Source organism: Eptatretus burgeri, chromosome 6 (genome assembly GCF_056783735.1).
Source record: "Eptatretus burgeri isolate ZD-2024b chromosome 6, Ebu_testis_v1, whole genome shotgun sequence".
Classification (NCBI taxonomy): domain Eukaryota; kingdom Metazoa; phylum Chordata; class Myxini; order Myxiniformes; family Myxinidae; genus Eptatretus; species Eptatretus burgeri.
Genome location: NC_140966.1, coordinates 102796244 through 102822719, shown reverse-complemented (window position 1 = coordinate 102822719; position 26476 = coordinate 102796244). Strand labels below are relative to the sequence as shown.

Below are 26476 nucleotides of genomic sequence, written 5' to 3'. Positions count from 1 at the left end.
AAAAAGGTGAGAGGTGAAAAAGGTGAGAAGTGAAAAAGGTGAGAGGTATTCCAATATTCCTCATTCCATATCACTTGGAGAACTTGGGAAGTTTTGAGTGTGCCTTCACACAAATTACAAGGGTATCTGTAACGAATGGTGAGGTCAGAGGCGGAGTGATGAGGGGATTGGTGGAGCCACTGCCCCGAGTGAGAAAGCAAGGGGGCATTACATCATAACCCCAAAAATATTTACTAAACAGAACACAAATTACAATACAACGTCCTGGTGTAAAAACAATATGTAACTTTCAGAAATGTTTTATGTTTTAAACGCTGTTGATCGTTTACGAATCCCTTCCATCTGGATATCCGATCATTTCAGTGGAAGAAATTGGCAAGTTGGTAATTATGGCGCTGTGTGTAAAAATCTCTTCTCATCTATGTGTCTTGTGAAGTTTCAAGTGGTTATGCACAGACAAAGAGAACGATTTGGAGGTCGACATTGTCATTCGATCAATAGCGAAGGTGACGATCAGCTGAGAGACTCAATCAAGAATTAAACAAATAAAAGGTTCCAACAGTTTTCTCTTTCCCTTGAGGAAAAGTGATGGGCAGGTTGGTGAGCACTTGTAGTTCTCCCAGACTCGCTGTCCCCCGACTCTGCCCTGACACCACCCCGTCCCTCGTCGCTCTGCCACTCAAAACCCTTTGCCCCGGGTACCACATACCCTCACCACACCACTGGGTGAGATGAATGTGTTTTCTGGGATTGAACTTGAGGAATCATGAACAAGGGATTCACATTGGAACACCAGTGAGGTCAATCCAAAATTTACATCTTCATCCTTGCAGATTATATTATCGTTTAGAGATTGTTAAAATGTTTTATCAAATGTGGTTTCTTACCTGGATCGTAGTTGCACTTTGTTGCTTCTGTTTCAAATCATTCCTGACCAGGTATCCTCTGTAACCCGCTTGGATGGTGATGACCGCCTTTTCCTTAGCAGGGTCCACCAGGAAGTTACTTTTCACTCCACTTCTCTCAAGGCCAAAGTGAAACACGACATCGTAATAACTTGCAGATGTTATGGGGGAAGTTTTTAACATCATCCCGCACGATTCACCTTGATCATTGAGAGAGCTCGCTCGACTCAAATCCGAATCCTCTTTGGCTTTGGAGGTGTAACGTGATTCCTCCTGCAAATGGAAGACTGGACTTCTGACCTCTGAACAAAAGTCCCCATCGATGTACCGAGTGGTTAACGTATTATTTCCACTCTGTGTATTCTGCAGGTTCTTCCTTGTCTTATAGCCACGGTAGTTTGCCTGCAGAGAAAAAAAATGAATCAATTCATTGCAGAAATCTCATTCACACAGAAACCATGAATGAGGAAACGGAGAATAAAAGTGGATCCTGCACGGTGACCAGGGAATTGAACTTGTACCGAGTAATAAAATCCAATAACAAATAAACGTTTGAATCTCAAGGTAATACATGTATTATACATCCTTTAACACCATGTGAGGGCTGGCAACATGGCCGAGAGGTGTGCACACTTGCCTCGGACCTATCTCGAGTGGGTTTGAATCCTGACACAGCTATAATCTATCTTGCTGGTGTTTTGCAGTCATGGCGAGATATCAAGGTTTGTGCCGTCCCTCGGATCGATGTTAAGCTGGTTGTCCTATGTACTAGCATTCGTTGGTGGACGTTAAAGATCCCATCATGTATTCCATGAAGAAGAAGCGAGTTATCGCCGGCACTCTGAACAAATAACAAAATCCTGCCTTGACCACGTGTTGTGAGTGAGTGGGCTCGACTGTTTGGAGGTTCCTCGACACTGGGTAACACTGCTTACTATCTGGGCTCCAGACTCCTGAGTGTAGACTCGACAGTGTAGTTGCTGTCTGGGCAGCAGCACTTGAACTATCCACAAATTGATCAGCAAGTTTGCACGTTTCAGGTGAATCACCTTCTTCGCATTGGAAAGGGCAACATCAGGTGATTGTCTACTCATCTGAAAATATGGTTTTTCACTCATGGGAAAGTATTGTCATTGTGCGTGACATTAGGAAGAAGTTTTAAATATTCTCACCATCATCAGATTGTTCTATAATTTTGTTCAAAGTTCCCTTTTGATGAAGTGATCATCTTGCCAAGCCAGGCGTTCCGTTTGAGTGCTTGAGCCACCTACCGAGTTGTGCAGTACAGTTCATGTCCTGATCGGGATGTTCAGTCGACAGTTACAACAAGGTGGAGGTACATTTACAGCACACACTGACGTGGTAAATATGGGTAGATTTGGATCTGTACAGACTCTCCGTGGGTGTGTGGACATCCCATGACTGTTACAGGTGCCGTTGTGACAAAGTTTCATCCCGTATCTTATGGAGGTTCCATCAGGTTTTCCTTTGTCCTCGTGACTGTTTCTAAAGCATTTGGTTATCGGATTTGCTTTACAAAGGTTATATGTTTCCCTTTGTCAATTTCAAAGGAAAATATACTTCATCACGCCCAATTTCAAAGCCGTTTGCCATATTTACGTGTTTCCTAAATTACCGAGCCAATTTTTTTCCACCCATCACATGCATCTGTTTAAAAGGAACAATGTTTGTAAAGATATCCCTGAAACGTCGATATAAATGTGACGTTGTTTTTCGGTGAAAGCTACTCAAGGTTTTGTGTGTATACACGTATGTGGGAGTTGCTGTTGTTGCCTGCTATCTCCACATGAAGGTTGGGTTCATCAGGAGGTGAAACAGAGACCTACTAGGTCTCACAGTGTGTGTGTGTGTGTGTGTGTGTGTGTGTGTGTGTGTGTGTGTGTGTGTGTGTGTGTGTGTGTGTGTGTGTGTGTGTGTGTGTCGTTGATTGGTATCTACATATGCGAGTTTCAGGATGTGGAATGGAGTCCTCCCAGGATGGGCTTAAAGTATCCACCTTCATTTTGTTAAGGGGTCACGATGCATGGCCCAAGGTGTGAAGTTTTCTGTTCTCAAAGTTTTGTGCCAAGGGCTCTCTTTCGGATCATCACTGATCCCCGGACAGCTTCCAACTGTCATTTTTTTTTTGTGATGTTCCCAGGGATGGTTTTTCGGTCACCTGTAAAGTAGTTCTGGGGAGCTTATGGGATGGCGCGTCGTCTGTCCACAAATACTTGCAACTTCTCAGAGTACATATATGATTTCAATGAAAATTGACCACAACCTTCATCACCCGTGATGGCATTTAAAAAACGGGGTCTGAAGGGGTCTACAGAGGGAGTTTATGGGGGGGTGGGGGGAGAGTGGGTTGCCTCCCAAAAAAGGTATTTGCTTTCTTTGCTGAAGCCACAGACACACAATTTCGATGAAACTTGACGACAACCTTCATCACCCGTGATGTACCAAGGTTTGTTCACAGCATTAAAAAACATATCCACAGGTATTTACTTTCTTCTCCTTTATATATTTTGTGGGTCATCCATGCCGACCAGTGGTTGCCTGGTTATCTTATTCAGCCACTACCAGGTGAGTGCCCAGGGGTACTGCCCCTATGTTTAATATCTCTCTGAGGATTTTTGTCATCATTCCTGTAGGTCCAGCTATCACTGGGACAACTTTGGCATTTCTCATCTTCCAGGGGCTTCTCACTTCATTCGTGAGGTCTTGGTGTTTGGTCATTTTCTTGATTTCTGCATCGTTTAGTCCAAAATCACTGTTATTAACACCTTAATAAGCAATGGCTTCTCTTTTTTTGTACCTACGTATGATATCTGATCGCAACGCTTTGTTTTCGATGTTGACGCTCGATGGGATCATTAAGTCAGATGTGAGCGGAAGGTACTTCCATGCTTTCAGTGATTGCTTTTGGTTCTTGTTCCTACAAATTTTCTGGAACTGGGATATCAAAGGTTTTGCAAATGTGCCAGCAGATTACTTTACAAACGATGTTGTGACGTTGTGTGAACAACTGTTCTGACATGAGTTTGTTTTTGTGTGTGTTTGGTCATTATATAAGCATAATATAACATATAAGCATAATATAACATATCATTCTCTTTACTAACCCCACATCCACCCCTCACCTACCTCTCTTCTTAATTTTTTTAATATCACTCTCTCCCCCCCTCCCCCTTTTCCTCCTCGCATCCATCCCTCGCTCGATATAGCAACATTTGGTGAGGCATCGCTCTCCCCACCTCCCCCACCCCCTTTCTTTGCTCTTCCCCCTTCCATACTTCAACCTCCCTCCTGCCTCCTCTCTCCCCTCCCTCTCTTTCCCAACCCTCCCTCTCTCAACACCCCTCCTTAATACCACCTATCAGCGAAGTGATGGGTTGTACATGCCAGTCATCAATAAAACATTCCACATTAGTAGTCGCGTCTCAATCCAACAAGCGGTTGAGGAGAAAAACACAAAAGTTCTGTGCAGACAAACAAACAAACAGACAGACAGACAAACAGACAGACAGACAGACAGAAAGAAAAATCGTGGCGCACGACACTTGGCGAATTAGTTGACCTTTCTGTGTTGTGGTCCAAGCTGTAATGTCATGGAATGTGTGGTGTTTATTTATTCGTACATCAATAAAATGACGCGACGTCACAAATAACAATTATCAGGCACGCGTTGTCATGGTAACGACAGCAGATTGAAAATTTTCACAACTCATTTAAAGCCACCATGTGACATTCAACAACTTATCATCGGTGCTTGTTGCCTTCATTCTGATTGTAGAAAATATTTGAAAATACCTAGGAACATTGCTTTTCAACCAGCTTTACGATCCCGTTATCAAGTTTGAAATATGTTGTAAAACAAAAATATGTGTTTTATATGTGTGTTTTTCATGTTTTGGGTGACCCTGACCTTGACCTTGGGTCAATTTCGATCAAACTTTGTACACATGTTAACATTACATGCATAAATAGACAGTATAAGTTTCAATATAATAAGTGCAAAACTGTTTTTGAGAAATAGCCATGTGTAATTCACAAAATTGTCCATTGGTTTGTAATGGGCGATAATTTTAAGTGATGCAGAATCCAGATCCTCATCTTGAACATCACCAAAAGTCACATATCTTTTTGCACTGTGGATTTCTATCAGCTGTTAAAATTTCATCCAAATCGGTTAAGAATTGTGACCTGTAGAACGAAGAGAATTTTTAGCAGCGTCTCGCGTCGCGAACGCTGCTCAGAGAGCTCGGCGTTGTTGTTGTTGTTGTTGTTGTTGTTCTTCTTCTTCTTCTTCTTCTTGCGAAGACAAAACCTTAATCTCTAGGACTCGGCTCTTGTATATACAAGATCCGGATCTCCTTAAATACTGAGCACATGTACACATCCTCACATAGAAGGTGCCTTTTGAGAGCGTCTATCATGAACTTTTAAATATATTCGGACATTTGCTTTAAAGTTTCGAAAAGTTCACGTTACTATTTAAAGATTATTCCATTTATCGTATTGTAATTTCGTAAATACATGATTTATTTCGTAAATACACGATATATCGTAAATACGTAAATACATTATGATGGGTCTCGCTATTGGCTTAATCAAGGCACGTGACAAAATATCGGAAGTTGTTGTTGTTGTGTTTTTATTTAATTTATTTTTTTAGCCGACAAAACCTTTAGGACGCTGCTCTTGGACACATTTGTCCTTGTTTTTAAATCACACCAATAGCTAAAAACTTTGACGTCATACGCTTGCGAAAACTGTGCATAATTTGTACCAACATGCATTTTAAAACATTTAGATATTCCATTGATGTTTGTTTTGGCGTTAACAGGAAGTCGCTATGACTTCTGATCACTGAGTTATGTCCAAAAATGTGTTTTCACGTTGTGTGACGTCACGTCGTGATGTTTAGTTCGATTAAGACGGGGTTTGGACGGGAACCGTCTCAGGTGGATTGCCTATCAGGTGTAAAAATTTAAGAACGACTGGTCCAGCGGTTTGGGCTGTAGAGGACCAGACAAACAAACAAACAAACCAACAAACGGAACAGACCAACATACTTGATAAAATCGAAGATTTCGCCAAGTAAAAATGGATCCAGATACAATACACTCAACTTTGATGAGAGTAAATATCTAAATCTATTATTGCAGGAGAGAAATGAAAGATTTCTTCATCAAAACCAACAGTGAACTGTTTGGCATTCCCATCTGAACCCAACAGTAAACTGTTTGGCTTTCCCATCTGAACCCAACAGGAAACTGCTTGGCATTCCCATCTGAACCCAAGGCTCATGATGTGAGAAATGCAGATTCAAATACATAACAGGATGTTGGTTTGTTCCTGGTCTGATTAACGTTCGCATAATTCAGATAAAGGGACTCCGGTGTGTTATTATGTGATGGAGATGAAAGAGGTGAGAGATGAAAAAGGTGAGAGGTGAAAAAGGTGAGAGGTGAAAAAGGTGAGAGGTGAAAAAGGTGAGAGGGGAAAAAGGTGAGAGGTGAAAAAGGTGAGAGGTATCTCACTCTTCCTCACTCGATATCACTTGGAGAACCTTGGAAGTCTTGAGTGTACCTTTACACAAATTACAAGGGAATCTGTAAATAACGGGGAGGTCAGAGGCGGAGTGATGAGGGGATTGGTGGAGCCACTGCCCCGAGTGAGAAAACAAGGGGGCATTACATCATAACCCCAAAAATATTCACAAAACAGAACACAAATTACAATACAACGTCCTGGTGTAAACACAATACGTAACTTTCAGAAATGTTTAATATTTTAAATGATGTTGATCGTTTACGAATCCCTTCCATCTGGATATCTGATCATTTCAGTGGAAGAAATTGGCAAGTTGGTAATTATGGCGCTGTGTTTAAAAATCTCTTCTCATCTCCGTGTCTTGTGAAGCGTCGAGTGGTTATGCACACACGAGGAGGATGATTTGGAGGTTGAAACTCTCTCAGATCAATCGTCAAAGTGACGATCAGCTTAGACTGAATCACCAATTAAACAAATAAACGGTTCCAACAGTTTGCTCCATATCTTGAGGAAAGTGATGGGCAGGGAGGTGAGCACTTGTAGCACTCTCCCAGACTCGCTGTCCCCCGACTCTGCCCTGTCCCCACCCCGTCCCTCGTCGATCTGCCACTTAAGACACTTGGCCCCGGGTACCACACACCCTCACTACACCACTGGGTGAGATGAATGTGTTTTCTGGGATTGAATTGAGGAATCATGAACAAGGGATTCACATTGGAACACCAGCGAGGTCAATCCAAAATTTACATCTTCAGCCCTGCAGATTATTTCATAGTTTAGAGATTGTTTAAATGTTGTATAAAATGTGGTTTCTTACCTGGATCGTAGTTGCACTTTGTTGCTTCTGTTTCAAATCATTCCTGACCAGGTATCCTCTGTAACCCGCTTGGATGGTGATGACCGCCTGTTCCTTGGCAGGGTCCACCAGGAAGTTACTCTTCACTCCACTTCGCTCAAGGCCAAAGTGAAACACGACATCGTAATAACGTGCAGATGTTATGGGGGTGGTTTTCAACATCATCCCGCACGATTCACCTTGATCATTGAGAGAGCGAGCTCGACTCAAATCCGAATCCTCTTTGGCTTTGGAGGTGTAACGTGATCCCTCCTGCAAATGGAAGACTGGACTTCTGACCTCTGAACAAAAGTCCCCATCGATGTACCGAGTGGTTAACGTATTATTTCCACTCTGTGTATTCTGCAGGTTCTTCCTCGTCTTATAGCCATGGGAGTTTGCCTGCAGAGAGAGAAAAAAATCAATTCATTGCAGAAATCTCATTCACACAGAAACCATGAATGAGGAAACGGAGAATAAAAGTGGATCCTGCATGGTGACCAGGGAATTGAACTTGTAGTGAGTAATAAAATCCAATAACAAATCAACGTTTGAATCTCAACGTTTATATATAATACATATAATACATGTATTATACATCCTTTAACACCATGTGAGGGCTGGCAACATGGCCGAGAGGTGTGCACACTCGCCTCGGAGCTATCTCGAGTGAGTTTGAATCCTGACACAGCCATAACTTGTCTTGCTGGTGTTTTGCAGTCATTGCGAGATATCAAAGGGAGTGCCTTCCCTCAGATAGATGTTAAGCTGGTTGTCCCATTTACCAGCATTCGTTGGTAGACGTTAAAGATCCCATGATGTATTCCATGAAGAAGAAGCGAGTTATCGCCGGCACTCTGAACAAATGACAAAATCCTGCCTTGACCGTGTGTAGTGAGTGAGTGGACTCGTCTGTTTGGAGGTTCCTTGATACTGGGTAACACTGCTTACTATCTGGGCTCCAGACTCCTGAGTGTAGACTCGACAGTGAAGTTGCTGTCTGGGTAACAGCACTTGAACTATCCACAAATTGATCAGCAAGTTTGCACGTTTCAGGTGAATCACCTTCTTCACATTGGAAAGGGCAACATCAGGTGATTGTCTACTCATCTGAAATTATGTTTTTTTCACTCATGGGAAAGTATTGTCATTGTGCGTGACATTAGGAAGAAGTTTTAAATATTCTCACCATCATCAGATTGTTCTATAATTTTGTTCAAAGTTCCCTTTTGATGAAGTGAAAATCCAAGTCCAACCATTGAAATAGTGCAAGTAAGAGCAGGCTATTCTCTATCACCGATGGTACCACATCACATATGACACTCATTCTCTAAAGAGGTGTTATGTGGGAAAATAAAACAAATAAATATTGGATCAAAGGACTCAAACTGCACGACACCAAAACACCAATGAGAGTCAGCTGTGACTCGACAGGGACACAGACATGGCAGGTCACCAATTAAATCGTCTGCAGTGCTGAAGGTTTAAATTTTTGATTCACCTGATTGGTGCTCCCACAATCTCACCTGAGTTTGGGGGACGTGCCATCACTTCCCGGGGTAATCTGGGTACAACAGCATCGCCTTTATCACCACACTCAGCGGGGCATTTCCCGAAGAGGAATTTCCTCCTCACTCTCGATGCCGATCTCTGGGGCTTGTCTGTGTTCAACCCTCGTAAATACTGAACGCCAAGTGAGGAGGGAGTAAGTATTATTTTTAATTTATTCAGGACGACTCAACTGGAGTTTGAACCGCCGAGCTCCCAGACTTGGACCGTGACACCAATTACACCAATTGAGATTCAAATCCTAACTCGATCTGCTCATCCTCCTGTTAAATTTTTCTGTACAATTCTGTGTTTCCATTTCCTTTTTTCAAATCCTCGACACCATCTGAGGTTCTTCAAGCTCAGAATGAGTGGCTCATTGTCAATTTGCACAAGTCAAGGATCTCGGGGACCATCAATGATGTAAGAATCTTCATAGAGCTTGAATTCAATCATGTGATCCAGGATGTGAGAAGACAACAATGTACTTAAACCTGAATTCCATGGACGGTCGTACACAATGGGCAAATCACCATTCCGTACGACTTGAACTTGTAACCCCAACTTACTGATCCGTGTTCTCAAACAAACCCATCCCAAAATGTAAACCCTATGTACATCTCCCCATCTCATAGCTTGATGGTTCGTGAAAATGAAATGTTGGAAGTGGTGCTCTTACCTGGATAGTTGTGGCACTTTTGTGCTGTTTTTGTAAGTCATTCCCCATGACGAGGCCTTTGTAAGATGCTTGAACAGCACCGACTTCACCGTTGTTTGTAGAACCTCGCAAGACGCTCTTGTTCATCCTTGTTCCACATGAATTGTTGGTCACGTGATAAACCATGATCGGGCTGACAGCATTTACCAGCGCTACTTCTCTGTTGAACTCGGAATATGCATTTTCAAGCAAGTCTCTCACTTGGGATTGAAAATTTTCATTCCCTTTCCCTACATTCATGATTGCTCGAGCATTTCCTTGATGCGAGTGTTTCACCGATTTGTGTGGAGATATCAATGACACTCGTTTGTTCAACCTCTTGCCAGACTGGTAACAATAACTCTGGTTAAGGTTATTATATAATTGGGATAGCCCAAGAGACGGAGTGTTTTCCCTGTGGTTCCAGGGTCCCTTGTCGTTCTGCTGCTTGTGAAGTTCTCCACGTGGGCAGGAACAACGGCACGGTTTAACAATCTGCTGGTTTCTGCGACACGGTTGAACACGCTGTCGCAGATTCGTCAAGGCATGGTGATCTGTTTGGGAGAGGTGAGGGTGAGGGGTGGGGGTACATTGCTGTGTTACTGAGATAAACATTATTGTAATTATCAACTTTCATGGTAAGTGAACGCAATTCCAAGTCAATTACAGGAGGGTTAACTTACTGTAGGTTTGACTCCAACAGCTCCTCTCTTCACGAAACGTCTTGAAAGCAAGTAATGTCTGCAAGACACATAACAGCAACAACAATACAAGAGCTATCGTGTGCAGCCTGTGGCTGCCGGTTGCATCATTCTGGGGGTGTGGATGTGCCGGTGATGCCGGGCCCTCTATCACCAGCACACTGGTACTCATTTCGTCGACGTCAGAAGGATGGCAGGTTGAGTCAACCCCACCTTTGTTAATTCAACAGCCGACAGGGGCTCAAACTCAAGACCCGAAGATCTTAAGCCAGCCACCTTAACCATTAAGACAACACCAGGTTTAACACAATACAATTTAAAACAATGATCCTCACTTCCTGTGATTTCCATCAAATTCTACACATTTTAAACAAAACTTCAGGAAAAAGTACATTTGACTTGTTCGGTTTGCATCCTTTCCACATTCCATTCTGTATTCAAGCAACGAATGTGAGCCCGTTGGATTATCCTGACGATAATTCAGGGTCCGGTGTTTGTGTGTTTGTTCGTCAAGCTACTCCTCCACCAGTTCTGGGCTCATTACATCCAGAGCCGTCAGTTGCTTATCCACTGCCCAAATAAAGGTATGCGTCAGAAGAACGTGTTGCATGCTTGGAGCAACATCACCTGGAGGGCGGGAACTCTGCTCGTCTAGACAACAATAAGCTTTTTCATCCGTCCGTCCGTCCATGTGCTACACTCCTTTCCACCCATTGTTTGGACAGCCATCCTGACTCAATGCACAGTTGTAACCTGGATAATCATACGGCTGCCATGTTGGTCCCTTGAAAAGCCAAAGATATCCTTGGAGCTGTCATTCAAAATCACCTTCACCTCCCCACAAGATTTCCCTTCAGTGAAATAACGAAAGCGACTGTTGAAAGGATCTTCAAATATCGAGAGGTTGGAGCCAATGAGCATCATGAGCCTTGTGAAAACCACAGTACATAAAGGCCTCAGGCTTCAGTCCTTCGGTTTCACTCCCAGGGAGTAAAGCCTGGTGTTGGCTTTGTGGTTCGGGTGGTGGCTTGGGATCCTCGGGTCCTGAGTTCAAGCCCGGTTGGCCGCTGAATTAATACACCAAGGGGTTGACTCAGCCTGTCATCCTTCTGAGGTCGGCGAAATGAGTACCAGTGTGTCCTGGTAGAGGGGCACTGCATCAGCGACACAGTCAAGTTTCCAGGAAATGATAGCTTCCCTGGCAGCAAAGCTTCCATATGCAAGAGGAAGAAGGAGACTCTGATGGTATCAGTTCATTTTCCAGTACAATTTAAATCTATCTGAGCGATATAACCAGGATGTGTTACACATGCACATCGGCAGTGGGAATGTTTTTGCTTCAAACCCGGGGTTTGTTTTTTCAGGAGCGATTGAGGCAGTGGTCTGTTGCCTATGCACTGCCCAAATACCTATGTGGTATTCTCTCGAGCAAGGACATTACCAGGGAGGTTCCACGCCAGTTATGTGAATCTTAATGAAGCCAGATTTCTCTGTCTGTCCGTGTGTCCAACACTCTTTTTGCCGGGATGTCATTACGGCGTCACCTCGACTGCTAAACGAGGCTTCTCTGGACGTGCACATCATCCCGCCATCCAGCACTCAACCAGTCCCATTCCTTCACCGACGACAGTTTAACATCATAACCCATGTACAGCTCCTAAAGAAGGTCGACACCACCTTTAAAAATTTCACCTTTTGTTACCTTCTAACCTGGAATTAAATTACATTAAATCAGACTTATTCCACCTTTATTTACACATCGGATCCCACAACTTCCAAGTGAAAAACAAATTCCACAAATTTCACAAAATTAATTAAAGATACAAAACTAGTATGAGGTAACAAAAGGTGAAGGTAGTTAACGGGGGTGGAGGCTTTCTCTAGGTGCTGTACCTGACTCGATACGAGTCAGATTTTTCAAGTTGAAAACAATAAACGATGTAACATCTGATACCTGGGAACATAAAACAAATCTCTCATATTGTTTTCTGGTGAATAATTGTGTTTAACTACAATTAACACTGAGTTGTACACAGTGTACACAGTGAGTGAGTCGGTGGACGAGTGAGTAAGTCTGTGGGTGAGTCAGTGGACGAGTCAATCAGAAAGATCTTTACATATTTGATGTTGTTGAATCTTTAGATGTTGAACCAAATATTTCTGGAATAAAAAAATAATTTCAAATTTAACTTAATAAATGATTTCTGTGCAGTAACACGTCCAAGTTACGTTGTTCAAGTCCCGTCAGTGAAGCAATGGGTTCAATGTTCATATCTCATTGTGAGATTACATTTGAATTAGTGCTGTGGGTTAGTATTAAATTGATCAAACTCAAACTCCTTAAAATTAAACTGTTAATAGTTACCGTTACCTATTAAACTCAAAGTGTTAAAATGTTCATGTTTGTGTTTTATATGTTTTAATGATTTGGTTTTCCACTCTGCAGTGTCCAAGCACGATTCACCACTTGGAAAAGCCATAATTTACATGAACGAGTGTACGAGTAAATCCCGTTATAAAAGATACAGACAATGCCTGGGGGAGGAAACATCTCCTGCTCTGTTCCTGTGTTTATATCATCATCATATTGTGTGCAGCACCTTTCCAGCACACCGAGAGAGGACTAAACATGTATACCAGCACACCGAGAGAGGACTAAACATGTATACCAGCACACCGAGAGAGGACTAAACATGTATACCAGCACACCGAGAGAGGACTAAACATGTATACCAGCACACCTAGAGAGGACTAAACATGTATACCAGCACACCTAGAGAGGACTAAACATGTATACCAGCACACCTAGAGAGGACTAAACATGTATACCAGCACACCTAGAGAGGACTAAACATGTATACCAGCACACCTAGAGAGGACTAAACATGTATACCAGCACACCTAGAGAGGACTAAACATGTATACCAGCACACCTAGAGAGGACTAAACATGTATACCAGCACACCTAGAGAGGACTAAACATGTATACCAGCACACCTAGAGAGGACTAAACATGTATACCAGCACACCTAGAGAGGACTAAACATGTATACCAGCACACCGAGAGAGGACTAAACATGTATACCAGCACACCGAGAGAGGACTAAACATGTATACCAGCACACCTAGAGAGGACTAAACATGTATACCAGCACACCTAGAGAGGACTAAACATGTATACCAGCACACCGAGAGAGGACTAAACATGAATACCAGCACACCGAGAGAGGACTAAACATGTATACCAGCACACCTAGAGAGGACTAAACATGTATACCAGCACACCTAGAGAGGACTAAACATGTATACCAGCACACCTAGAGAGGACTAAACATGTATACCAGCACACCGAGAGAGGACTAAACATGTATACCAGCACACCGAGAGAGGACTAAACATGTATACCAGCACACCGAGAGAGGACTAAACATGTATACCAGCACACCTAGAGAGGACTAAACATGTATACCAGCACACCTAGAGAGGACTAAACATGAATACCAGCACACCGAGAGAGGACTAAACATGTATACCAGCACACCTAGAGAGGACTAAACATGTATACCAGCACACCTAGAGAGGACTAAACATGAATACCAGCACACCGAGAGAGGACTAAACATGTATACCAGCACACCTAGAGAGGACTAAACATGTATACCAGCACACCTAGAGAGGACTAAACATGTGTACCAGCACACCGAGAGAGGACTAAACATGTATACCAGCACACCGAGAGAGGACTAAACATGTATACCAGCACACCGAGAGAGGACTAAACATGTATACCAGCACACCGAGAGAGGACTAAACATGTATACCAGCACACCTAGAGAGGACTAAACATGTATACCAGCACACCGAAAGATTACTAAACATGTATACCAGCACACCTAGAGAGGACTAAACATGTGTACCAGCACACCGAGAGAGGACTAAACATGTATACCAGCACACCGAGAGAGGACTAAACATGTATACCAGCACACCGAGAGAGGACTAAACATGTATACCAGCACACCGAGAGAGGACTAAACATGTATACCAGCACACCTAGAGAGGACTAAACATGTATACCAGCACACCGAAAGATTACTAAACATGTATACCAGCACACCTAGAGAGGACTAAACATGTATACCAGCACACCTAGAGAGTACTAAACATGTATACCAGCACACCGAGAGAGGACTAAACATGTATACCAGCACACCGAGAGAGGACTAAACATGTATACCAGCACACCGAGAGAGGACTAAACATGTATACCAGCACACCGAAAGATTACTAAACATGTATACCAGCACACCTAGAGAGGACTAAACATGTATACCAGCACACCGAGAGAGGACTAAACATGAATACCAGCACACCTAGAGAGGACTAAACATGTATACCAGCACACCGAGAGAGGACTAAACATGTATACCAGCACACCGAGAGAGGACTAAACATGTATACCAGCACACCGAGAGAGGACTAAACATGTATACCAGCACACCTAGAGAGGACTAAACATGTATACCAGCACACCGAGAGAGGACTAAACATGTATACCAGCACACCGAGAGAGGACTAAACATGAATACCAGCACACCTAGAGAGGACTAAACATGTATACCAGCACACCTAGAGAGGACTAAACATGTATACCAGCACACCGAGAGAGGACTAAACATGTATACCAGCACACCGAGAGAGGACTAAACATGTATACCAGCACACCTAGAGAGGACTAAACATGTATACCAGCACACCGAGAGAGGACTAAACATGTATACCAGCACACCGAGAGAGGACTAAACATGTATACCAGCACACCGAGAGAGGACTAAACATGTATACCAGCACACCGAGAGAGGACTAAACATGTATACCAGCACACCGAGAGAGGACTAAACATGTATACCAGCACACCGAGAGAGGACTAAACATGTATACCAGCACGCGAGTCAGTGGGTAAGTCGGTGAGTGAATGAGTCTGTGGGTGAGTCTGTGGGTGGGTGAGTCTGTGGGTTAGTCTGTGGTTGAGTCTGTGGGTGAGTCTGTGGGTCAGTCTGTGGGTGAGTCTGTGGGTGAGTCTGTGTGTCAGTCAGTGGGTGAATGAGTCTGTGGATGAGTCGGTGGGTGAGTCGGTGGGTGAATGAGTGAGTCAGTGAGTGAATGAATCTGTGGGTGAGTCGGTGGGTGAATGAGTCTGTGGGTAAGTCTATGGGTGAGTCGGTGGGTGAGTCGGTGGGTGAGTGAGTCTGTGGGTGAGTCTGTGGGTGAGTCGGTGGGTGAGTCGGTGGGTGAGTGAATGAGTCAGTGGGTGAGTCTGTGGGTGAGTCTGTGGGTGAGTCGGTGGGTGAGTCGGTGGGTGAGTGAATGAGTCAGTGAGTGAGTGAGTCAGTGAATGAATGAGTCTGTGGGTGAGTCTGTGGGTGAATCGGTGGGTGAGTCGGTGGGTGAGTCGGTGGGTGAGTCGGTGGGTGAGTCAGTGGGTGAATGAGTGAGCCTGTGAGTGAGTCGGTGAGTGAGACGGTGGTTTGGCGAGTGAGTGTGGGTGAGTCAGTGGACGAGTCCAACAGAAAAATCTTTTCATGTTTGATAATACCGCGTGGTCCACATTTAGTTTGTTTTTAAAGCAAAATCATCAAAAGTTATAAAATGAAACGATTGTTTACATTGTTATGGGTTGCTCGGCAATGGCAAGAAGCAGAGTTTTGAGTCCAAGTCGAAGACAAACATTAATTGGTGGAACTTATTAACTAAAGTAGAAAGCAAACAGCGATTGTCATATTTTTGTCGTCGTTCCCACGCTGTCGGTCGTTAATAGCAGGCAATTTGAGTTATCATCATGCTTTGTTTACATCTTTACTTTTTGATGCATCGATTGAATTTAGATTTGTAAGGATTGTGTGATCGAGTGCTCGACAGGTAACAATATCAAGTCTGGTCCATGTTCAATTCCAGGCCCCATGATAAGCCTTCGGATCGGTGATCCACTGCAGGCAGACCATTGCCTTGAGTCACGTGACACACTGAGCTGGAGCGAAGCGACGTGGGCAGACTTTTGTTTATGTATTTATATTTTCTATTTACAGATATTTATGGACAGTTTTCTGATTCAAGATTATATAAGTGAGTCAGTTCGTGGTGAAAAAGAGATTTACAGAAAACACACACACACACACACACACACACACACACACACACACACACACACACACACATACACACACACACACACACACACACACACATACACATACACACACACACACACACACACACACACACACACACACACACACATACACATACACACACACACACACACACACACACACACACACACACACACACACACACACACACACACACACACACCATACCTCAATGAAGATTTTCAAGATCCACGTGAAAAGAGCCAGGATGATGCATCTGACGAGGAAAAGGTTTAAAACGTTGTTTTTACACAAAATCTGGAATGATGAGGTAAGCTCTGTAAAAGAGAGAAAAAAACACCAAGAGGAGGTTAACAGAGGTTAACAGATAATCTTTGGGGTTCCTTCAATCATTGGGACAATACACCAAGTGCAGCAAAATGTTTCCTGAAAAATCTCTCTCCATTTGCTGGGTCCAAGTAAAGCACTTAGTCTGTTGTTGGTTTGGTGGTTTGGGATGTTAGGGTCCTGAGTTTGAGCCCCCTTGGCCGCTGAATTAGCACCAGGTGAGGTTGACTCAGCCTGTCATCCTTCCGAGGACAAAGCACTGATTGGTGCAATAAAACATCTATACTATCAATCGAAACAAACAATCCCAACTCATTCACCCAGGGAATTGTACCACTGTAACTGAGCGTCTCCATGGCAACACAGGCATGCAAAAAACTGCACAGGTGCACATTGCTCGCTCTCTTCATCACATTCCCCTTCACATCTCAGAAACTGATGGGAATTTTAAAATCAACTTTTTCTGTGTTGTCATCAAATTCATGTTTATCACCATAAATTGTTCAAACACACGTGGAATGTTTTAAACATACAGTAAATACCTCAACAATGGTAAAATATGGTACAATAGCATAAAACACAAATCAAAGTTTATAAAGTGTCACAGGTGAAAAACAGGTAAATGAATACAAGAAGCCACCATGCAATTCAATGCAGGAGGGACACCGATGGGTCCATCAAGCCTGGGTAATCATGCCAATATCGAAGTTCCCCCTTATCCTGATGAGTTCCAGCTACCGATCAAACTCAACAATAAATAATCCACTGATTCGACTATCACTACCCATGTGGGGAGAACATTCCATGCATTCACCATTCTCCGAGTAAGTCTGCTTTTGGCTTCGTGGTTAGGGTGACTGGCTTGGGATGTTAGGGTACTGAGTTTGAGCCCCATTGGCTGCTGAATTAACACCAGGTGTATTTGATTCAGCCTGTCATCCTTCTGAGGTTGGCGAAATGAGTACCAGTGTACTGGAAGAGGGGCACAGCATCAGCGGCACAGTCACGCTTCCAAGACATGACAGGTTCCCAGCAGCCAAGCTGCCATATGCAGGAACAGAGAACCATTCGCTGAGTGAAAGACCCCAACTCTCCTCTCATTTTCTCTGAAACTGTGATATCTGTTCCTGTCGGTATCCATTGTGAAGAAAAGTTATTGTTTATCTCTGCCCTTCATAATCTTAAACATCTCCATCAAATCCTCTCATCATCACCTCCTATATCATGAGTCAACTCCGGCCCCCTCGGCCGCTCCTCAAAGCTGATTGTCGCTGGGCCTGGAATCAAACTCGTTGCTCTTTGCAGAAACTACAACAAAAAAACCTTGTTAGCTTTACCTGTGGCTATCTGGTACTGTGCTGTCTCGTTATCCTCACGTATCTATCACCACCCCAGATCCTTCTCCTGGTGACACGATCACAGATTGTCCCTTGTATCATGTCATCTCCATTTTTATTATTCATACTCAGCTCGAGCACCTTCCATTTCCGAATCTGCATCTGTCAATCTTCGACCAAATGGACGAACGTATCGACACTTTCCCGAATCTGATCACCACCCTCTCTGTTATCCACCTGACCTCCAAACTTTCTGTCATCCACACAAAGCCCTACTCTTCACCCAACTAGCAACAAGCCAAATCATTAACCTCAATGAAGAATAATAATGGGCGTAAGCCTGGAACTTCCACCACACTTTTCTCCGAACATATTGCGTTCATACTTCCGAAATCTTCACATTATGTGTTCCATGTATTTACGCAGGTGATAGTGGATTTTAAAAAATCGAATAGAGATGGAATTTTCAAAGAGAGAATCGATGACGTCACAATCAGCGGCGTTTGGCGGCAAACCGACGGCTGGGTCCCAGACGACGTGCTTCACTTAACTACATCCAGGAGTTCAGTACGTTTGTTCCACTCAGCATTTATGACTTTTAGCCTGCCATGTTGTTCATCTGTTGATGGAGGTAATAGAGAAATGATGAATACGTCAAATCGTTCGTGTTACTCATCTGGCACTACGTGTCAAGGCCAACAATCTAAAGCGACCGGTCTCAACCGCGACCTTGGGCACCCAGACACGCCACCAATATGAACTGAGCTGGTGAATGCGGAGCAAAACATCCAAAGAAACTACCGCAACCGAGTATTGTGATCCATCCTGTCCCCCACACCCGTCGAAGACGGGTATCTGCTCGTGAATAATGGTCCGATAACTGACCCCTGAGGAACCACACGACTTACATGCTCCCAGCTAGACATCCTACTCTTTGCTTGCGATCACGAAACCAGTTTCCAATCCAGTTAGCTACCCCTACCTGCCAATCAGCACGCACTCACCTCAGCCAACAACCTTATACGCACTCACCTCAGCCAACAACCTTCTACGCACTCACCTCAGCCAACAACCTTCTCAGTGGTACCTCATCAAAAGTTTGTTGAAAGTCAAGATAAACTACATCCACTGCATTTCGCTCATCCACCCAGTCAGAAACTGCTTCATCTCCAATAAATTTATTAAATATGACGTCCCTCTCGTAAATCCATGATGACTGTCTTGAATTAGTTTATATTTAATAAAATGGTCCCTCATCTGATCCCTCATTCACGTCTCCAACATCTTCTCACAAGTGAAGTTAAACCAACAGGTGCATCATTCCCAAATTCCTCTCCGCATCCTTTATTAAATAATAAAATACATTTACTACTCTCCAATCATCCGATTCCTGTCCCGACTCCAATGAGCTGTGAAACATATCCGTTAACATCACTGTGTTAACATCATATCATGATAACTGCCTCGTTAACATCACGCTTATGTGCTCTGTTAACATCACGCTTATCTTCTCTGTTAACATCAAGCTTCTCTGCTCTGTTAACATCACGCTTATCTTCTCTGTTAACATCACGCGTATCTGCTCTGTTAACATCACGCGTATCTTCTCTGTTAACATCACCCATATCTGCTCTGTTAACGTCACGCTTATCTGCTCTGTTAACATCATGCATATCTTCTCTGTTAACATCACCTGTATCTGCTCTGTTAACATCACGCTTATCTGCTATGTTAACATCACGCTTATCTTCTCTGTTAACATCACCCGTATCTGCTCTGTTAACGTCACGCTTATCTGCTCTGTTAACATCACGCATATCTTCTCTGTTAACATCACCCGTATCTGCTCTGTTAACATCATGATTCTCTGCTCCGTTAACATCACGATTCTCTGCTCTGTTATCTTTCTCAATCTTCTTTGCTCTTTCTTCAAACCTCCTTGGATTTCCTCATAAATAAAGGAAACTTCTAAATCATTACTTGTTGGGAGTTTCATGTGATCTTTCACACGAGACTTGTACAACGGTGAATGTTGCGTCGATGTTGTCATCACCACAAAATATCTAGTTTTTGATAACAGAACAACACAAATCGATCGTACGAATAAATGTCACTCACGTTCTTTTGAAAACGAAGTTACATCTTTCAGGGACTGCAAGAAAACAAAAATGAAAAATGTTAAACAGTGTCAGGTTTTCACTCACAGATCGTCAAGTTAATCACAAGTTAATCAAAATAATAAATAATTTAAATTACTTTAGTTCATTCACACATGAGCAGGTGAACGATGATCACACGTGACTCAAAGCAGAGGTAACTCGAGGCTCAGTGCAGGTGAATGTCGCACTCAAAGCACATGATCGATGTTCACTTTGATTTGTCCAATCAGAGCTGAGCAAAGCGATGAATCGGCAGCTTTTGTGGATCAAGTATCTCAAATCAAATATTTCCCCAAACACATGATGAGATACCCTGGGTACTTGGATTGGGCTGTGCATCCGCAGGCCGGGATCCCAAAAATATTACAACGGGATCGTGAAGGGTCCGAAGGGACTCAGACGGGATCACGCTGGAGATAAACTCTCCGGAATAGCCTTGAGCGTGAAGGTGAGCTCGGTACACACAGGTGAATCGTGCGTGGGTTAACGTTCTGAAATCATTTACACACCAAGGATTTGGTCCTCTTATTTTTAGCCAAAAACATATTCCCAGTCGGTGTGTTCGTAATCCAAATAACTACAGAAATAAGTTAAAATACAAATTTAATTGTTAATTAAACAGAGTTGGGACAATCAAACAAAATGATACCGGGCAAAGAACTCCCTCCGTGATGCTTTACCCATGATGAAAACGGTTGATGTCGACTTCATCTTAGTCTTTACGATAAAAGAAGAAGAGCACTTTTCTACATCGTGACGTCACCAGATATGCCTCCGCCCACATTATTACATCATCATACACACTGGTCCCAAGTTTGATTGAAATCCCTGAACCGAGATTCAAAATATAAATTAATTCTGACTGCCAGACCATGCGTCCGATCAGGTTGAAATTTAGAAAATAGATGGAGAAGCTTTTGTTCCTCATGGATTGGCAATCACACCTGTGAATTTTCGCCTCAATCTGTTCAACTGTTGACAGGATTTTTGAAAGTTTTATGATGAAAAAAAATATGGCTGCAGCACCACATGACCAATTACGTCATCAATTTCCCCCCCCCCCCAAATTTTTTTAACTCAAGATGACCCCCAAAATTTTTCATACTGATTGGACAAAGAGTTCAACGTATGCAATGACGACGTCAGAAGGAAGTCACCCGTGACATTAAAAATAAATAAATCACTCGTTTCCCAGAGAGAACACTTCACACGTGCGAAGGTAAAAAATTTTTTACCATGAAGCGGTTTCAGAGATGCAGAGGTTCAAATTTTTTTCCATTTTTCCAACATAAATGCCACACCACATGACCTATGATGTCATAATTTTCATGAAAACATTTGCATGAGTAATCATACCTCTGGTTAAAATTCGAGGAGAACGATATTATGAAAAGAGAAGAAGGGAGATGGGAGGAGCAGCGATGTGGGCTTGCCCTCAGTACCGAGGAGCTGAAAGCTATATCCCCTCCAAAGAGAATGCCGATTCCATCCCCTCATGTGTGATGGTGAAGAGAGTCGCTCTGGGCTTCACCACGTAAAACTACACAGCCTGATGTAGTACTGCTTTCCCCTCTGGGCTGGTGCTCCTGCCTCTCACATTTCTCGGTTTCACATGGTGGAAACCAAGGCATTCAAGATCATTGGTATCTCCCACAATGAGTCTTTGGATCTCTCACGCTCTCTCCACAGGCAGGTCGGTGGTCTTTCTGTCTGCAGTCTCCTCTCCGGCCACGTACCTCCCCGTCCCCCCCCCCCACCCTCAAGGGCCACCTGGTGAAACATCTGGTGAAACGACCAAAATGAACAATCACTGCTCACCTTCATTCTTCCTTTTTCCCACTTTTGGAACAATCTCACAAACTCTCTTCAATCTCACTCTTCCCTCCAGGTCTTCAAAAACAGTTGTTCATCACCATCTCTTGTCTTCCCCCAGCCACAACCTTGATCTTTTCAACCCCCATTAATGCACGCCGGACTCACCTCCTTCAAATTCCCTCCTTTCCTTCCTGAAAGTCCCTGTGGTGTCCATCTTGTTTACCCCATGTTCCCCACCCCATCCCTCTCCCTGACACAGATATAATGTCTCTGTTCCCCACTGTTTGTCCCTCCCTCTCCCACCCCTCTCGTCTCCTGCTTCCTTTATTATACTGTTGCGAATTCGCGCCTGCCGGCGTGCGATCGGCCACGTGACTCGAATCGCGGCACGTCGCCCACGGGACGGACAATTCTGTCGTGACCCTCTCGGACTAACGCAGGGAGCTAGTCGCGGGTGGGCCTTTCGGCCTCACCACGATCGTGCCAATCGGCCACCTGCGTGGGATAGGGTTGTTCGCCAAACTCGACCTACCTAAGTACCCACGCGGATGGTAAACCGGGCGATCGCACCTCGCCGCAGGTCGACTCCGGACACGGGCCGCTTAAGCGATCCGTTCCGTGCTATCGCAGCGAAACGGGGAACAATTCAACATAATGCACTTTATTTACACGACACACGAAGAGCACACATATATCAATTTAAAACAAAAACAACAATGCAGAGCTTCGACCGAATACGCGAACACACGGCAACACTTATACAGTTCTACTTTATAAGACACGGCGCCACAAGATCGATACAAAACAAAAGAAAAGGCCACCCTCAAAGACAAGGGGGCAGACGGGGCCCGTGGGCCTTTATGGCGTGGGACTTGGCAGACCGAACGAGTCCCACGAGACCGTTGCAGGTTACCTGCACCCTCGCGGTGCGATGATGGGCAAGCTCTCTCCGGCGCTCCTTGTACGAACGCGCAGGTCCGCGCAACACAGCTGGCAGAGCGGCACCTCCAGTCCGCGTCCCTCTGCGACGTCCGGACTCTCCACCGACTGCAAGCTCCAACGAGCGGGTCGCTCTACGGACCGCTTCTCCAAGACCCAGACGGGCAGAAGACCATGAACCACCGACTGATACTGACACTCTCACCGACCGCCCTGACCTGACCTCCTCTGACCTGACTTCCTCTGGTGTCACTCTTCCTGGTTAGCGGCACCTCCGTGCGCCCTTTTATTTCCCCGGCACCCCGCCCCTCCCTTCGCGGCACGCGGGGGGGGGGGAACATTCCACCAGAGAAATCGGGGCGGGAGTTGAGCTTCAACTGTCATTCTTGTTTTCCAGAGAAATCGGGGTGGGAGTTGAGCCTCAACCGTCATTCTTGTTTACCAGAGAAATCGGGGCGGGAGTTGAGCTTCAACCGTCATACTTGTTTACCAGAGAAATCGGGGTGGGAGTTGAGCCTCAACCGTCATTCTTGTTTACCAGTGAAATTGGGGTGGGAGTTGAGCTTCGACCGTCATTCTTGTTTACCAGAGAAATCGGGGAGGGAGTTGTTGTTGTTCCCCTTTTGTGTTCGTGGAGATGTTGACGGTTGCTGGCGGAGGGGTGAGGATGGCGTGGTTGTTGAGAGGCAGGTGTGGTTGTTGTTGTGAAGCGGGGTTGTGGTTGGTGGTTGTTGTGTGATGGCGGTTGAGACGTGCTTGGTTCAAAATAAAGATAGAACAGAAAAACGCCTATCTCAAAGCGTCGCAGCCCGAATGAATCACATTTATTCCCTCTAAACAACGGGTTTGGGGCTAACTACACATGTACTTAAGAGATACCTCACCTACGGGACCTGAATGGTGGTTTGCGAATTTCCACAGCCGTAACAATACGTTCCATGTGTTCACTCTTACACGAGCCCCGACATTGTACACAAAAACAAATACTGTATATAAATCCCCCCTTAATAAAACCCCCCAAAAAACTGTAAATCAAAGCCTTGAGTAGTTTTACATCCTGTGGGATTAATGTGTGTTTAATTTTTGAGTGCGATGTGTGATCATACCTTCAGAAAGATGGGAAGAGTTTCAGAAATTCGACTCCACAAAGAGATGAAAACCCCTTGAGGCTTCTGTGGGACAGGTTTCTGTCCGACGGACACGAGACAAACGAGAATTGAGAATGAGTAAAAGTTGTTTCACCCAAATGGACACAAACGATCATTTCATCCCTCAACAGTTAGGGAAGTGCTCTACAGGGGGGACGGTGGTGTCCTGGTTGTGTGTGTGTGGTTTTGTGAGTGGTGTGTGGTTTTGTACGTTGTTGTCCTGTTATGAAGTGTGTACGTATTTGGATGGGTGTGAGTGCCTGTCCAGGTGTACATTTATATCCTTTGGGATTAAAGTGTGCGTTTCTGGAGTGGTTTGTGTGTGTGGTGTTTTGAGTGGTGTGTGGTTGTATACGTTGTTGTCCTATTATGAAGTGTGTACGTGTTTGTATGGGTGTGTGTGCCTGTCCAGGTGTACATTTATACCCTCTGGGATGAACGTGTGCGTTTCTGGAGTGGTTTGTGTGATCTTACCTTCAGAAAGGAGGTTTGAACAATTGTGGAAAATTCATTCCACAAAGAGCTGAAAACACGTCGAGGATTCTGAGGGACGGGTTCCTGTTTGATGGAAACAATAAAACAAGAAATGAGAATTAATCAAAGATAGTCCACTGAAACGGTGATGAGTGGTAACGGTGAGGGTGAGGTGTACTCAGGGAGGTGATCAGTGGTGAGGGTGAGGGTGAGGGTGAGGTGCACTCAGGGCAGTGACGATTGATGAGGATGAGGATGAGGGTGAAGTGCACTCAGGGCGGTGATGAGTGATGAGGAGAGGGTGAGGGTGAGAGTGAAGGTGAGGTGCCCTCAGGGGAGCATTTTGTTGATGTTTGTTTCGTGTGAGACGAGTGGTGTTCTGGGTATAAATGGAAGAGTGGTAATTTGTTGGAAACAACCACACGTGTGGACTGGAAGGATGTATTAATCACAACAGGATGTATAAACCACACCAGGGTGAATTAACCATACCATGAGGTATTAACCACACCAGAATGTATTAACCACACCAGGATGTATTAACCACACCAGGATGTATTAACCACACCAGGATGTATTAACCACTCCAGGATGTATGAACCACACCAGGATGTATTAACCACACCAGGATGTATTAACCACTCCAGGATGTATTAACCACTCCAGGATGTATTAACCACACCAGGATGTATTAACCACTCCAGGATGTATTAACCACACCAGGATAGGGAAACTGATCATCCCCTGTGATGACATGGACGGGTTTGTACCGACAGGGGAGAGAGAGGAAATGTTTGGTGACAGACAATCCCACATGAAGGATTCGAACCTGGGATCCCAAGATCCCGAACACAGGTGGGAACGTCAAACATCCCGACCCAGAACACACTTCTCACTCTCAGGAAGGTGTTTGTGTTCCAATGATCATCGCCATACCGGAATAAAACGAAGAGGAGCCGGAAGGATGTTCAAACATTTCATGAAAATCTTCACAGAAACCTCCCAGAGATCCTGCAGGACGGACAAAGGAACAGGAAGAACCATCACCGGTCAATGTGATTAAAACTACAAAACTACATTAAATTAATGTACAACACCGAACCGAGCAACAAGGATCGCGGGAAAAACATCAACAAACCCGCCGGTTACTCCTCACCCCTTGGAAGAAGATGTCATGGCGGGAAATGGCGTCAAAAAGGGGGAAAATACTGAAGAAAAGGAACGCGAGATGAACTAGTCCGCACTCCATGACTGTCACCAACAGATGGAGGATCAACGATCTGGGGACAATGGGGACAATGGGGACAATGGGGACAATGGGGACAATGGGGAATGAAAACTGAACGGTTTAATGATAAAAATAAACAAATTTTTTTTTACATTTAAAATAATTAATATGAATCTGAGTGAAGATTTTAAATTATAAACAACCAGTTAAATATAAATTTGTTTAATATTCGTTGATTCCCCCTCGTCACGGATCGTTCATTCCCCCTAGTAACGGATCGTTCATTCCCCCGAGTAACGGATCGTTCATTCCCCCTAGTAACGAATCGTTCATTCCCCCTAGTAACGAATCGTTCATTCCCCCTAGTAACGGATCGTTCATTCCCCCTAGTAACGGATCGTTCATTCCCCCTAGTAACAGATCCTTCATTCCCCCTAGTAACGGATCGTTCATTCCCCCTAGTAACGGATCGTTCATTCCCTGATTACTGATTTATTTGTATCATTCGCTCCTCGGTGTAAATCAATGAAATAAAAACCCCGAAGGATCATGAATGACCATTGACACACAAACTCAGCACGATGAGGTCCACTTGAACCGCTCCGGGTTCCGCGCTTGAGGGAACTCTCACTCT

The 26476-nt window shown here is 44.2% G+C and overlaps 1 protein-coding gene across 2 annotated transcripts in view; it reads right to left on the bottom strand.

Moving 5' to 3' along the window:
* Nucleotides 1–25947, bottom strand: part of LOC147025489 (uncharacterized) — a 66657-nt gene extending 40710 nt beyond the window's left edge. For both annotated transcript variants that reach the window (XR_015059556.1, XM_085886515.1), the window contains exons 1-10: nt 25771–25947; nt 25551–25625; nt 24615–24698; nt 24099–24179; nt 20198–20231; nt 16623–16732; nt 10228–10285; nt 9527–10098; nt 7282–7701; nt 888–1307 (exon numbers count right to left, since the gene is read on the bottom strand). Coding sequence is in view for 1 of the 2 variants with exons in the window: in XM_085886515.1 (XP_085742641.1) it covers nt 888–1307; nt 7282–7701; nt 9527–10098; nt 10228–10285; nt 16623–16732; nt 20198–20231; nt 24099–24179; nt 24615–24698; nt 25551–25625; nt 25771–25863 (1947 nt within the window). In the remaining variant the exon portion in view is untranslated. The remainder of the gene's footprint in view (nt 1–887; nt 1308–7281; nt 7702–9526; nt 10099–10227; nt 10286–16622; nt 16733–20197; nt 20232–24098; nt 24180–24614; nt 24699–25550; nt 25626–25770) is intronic.
* Nucleotides 25948–26476: the final 529 nt, after the last annotated feature.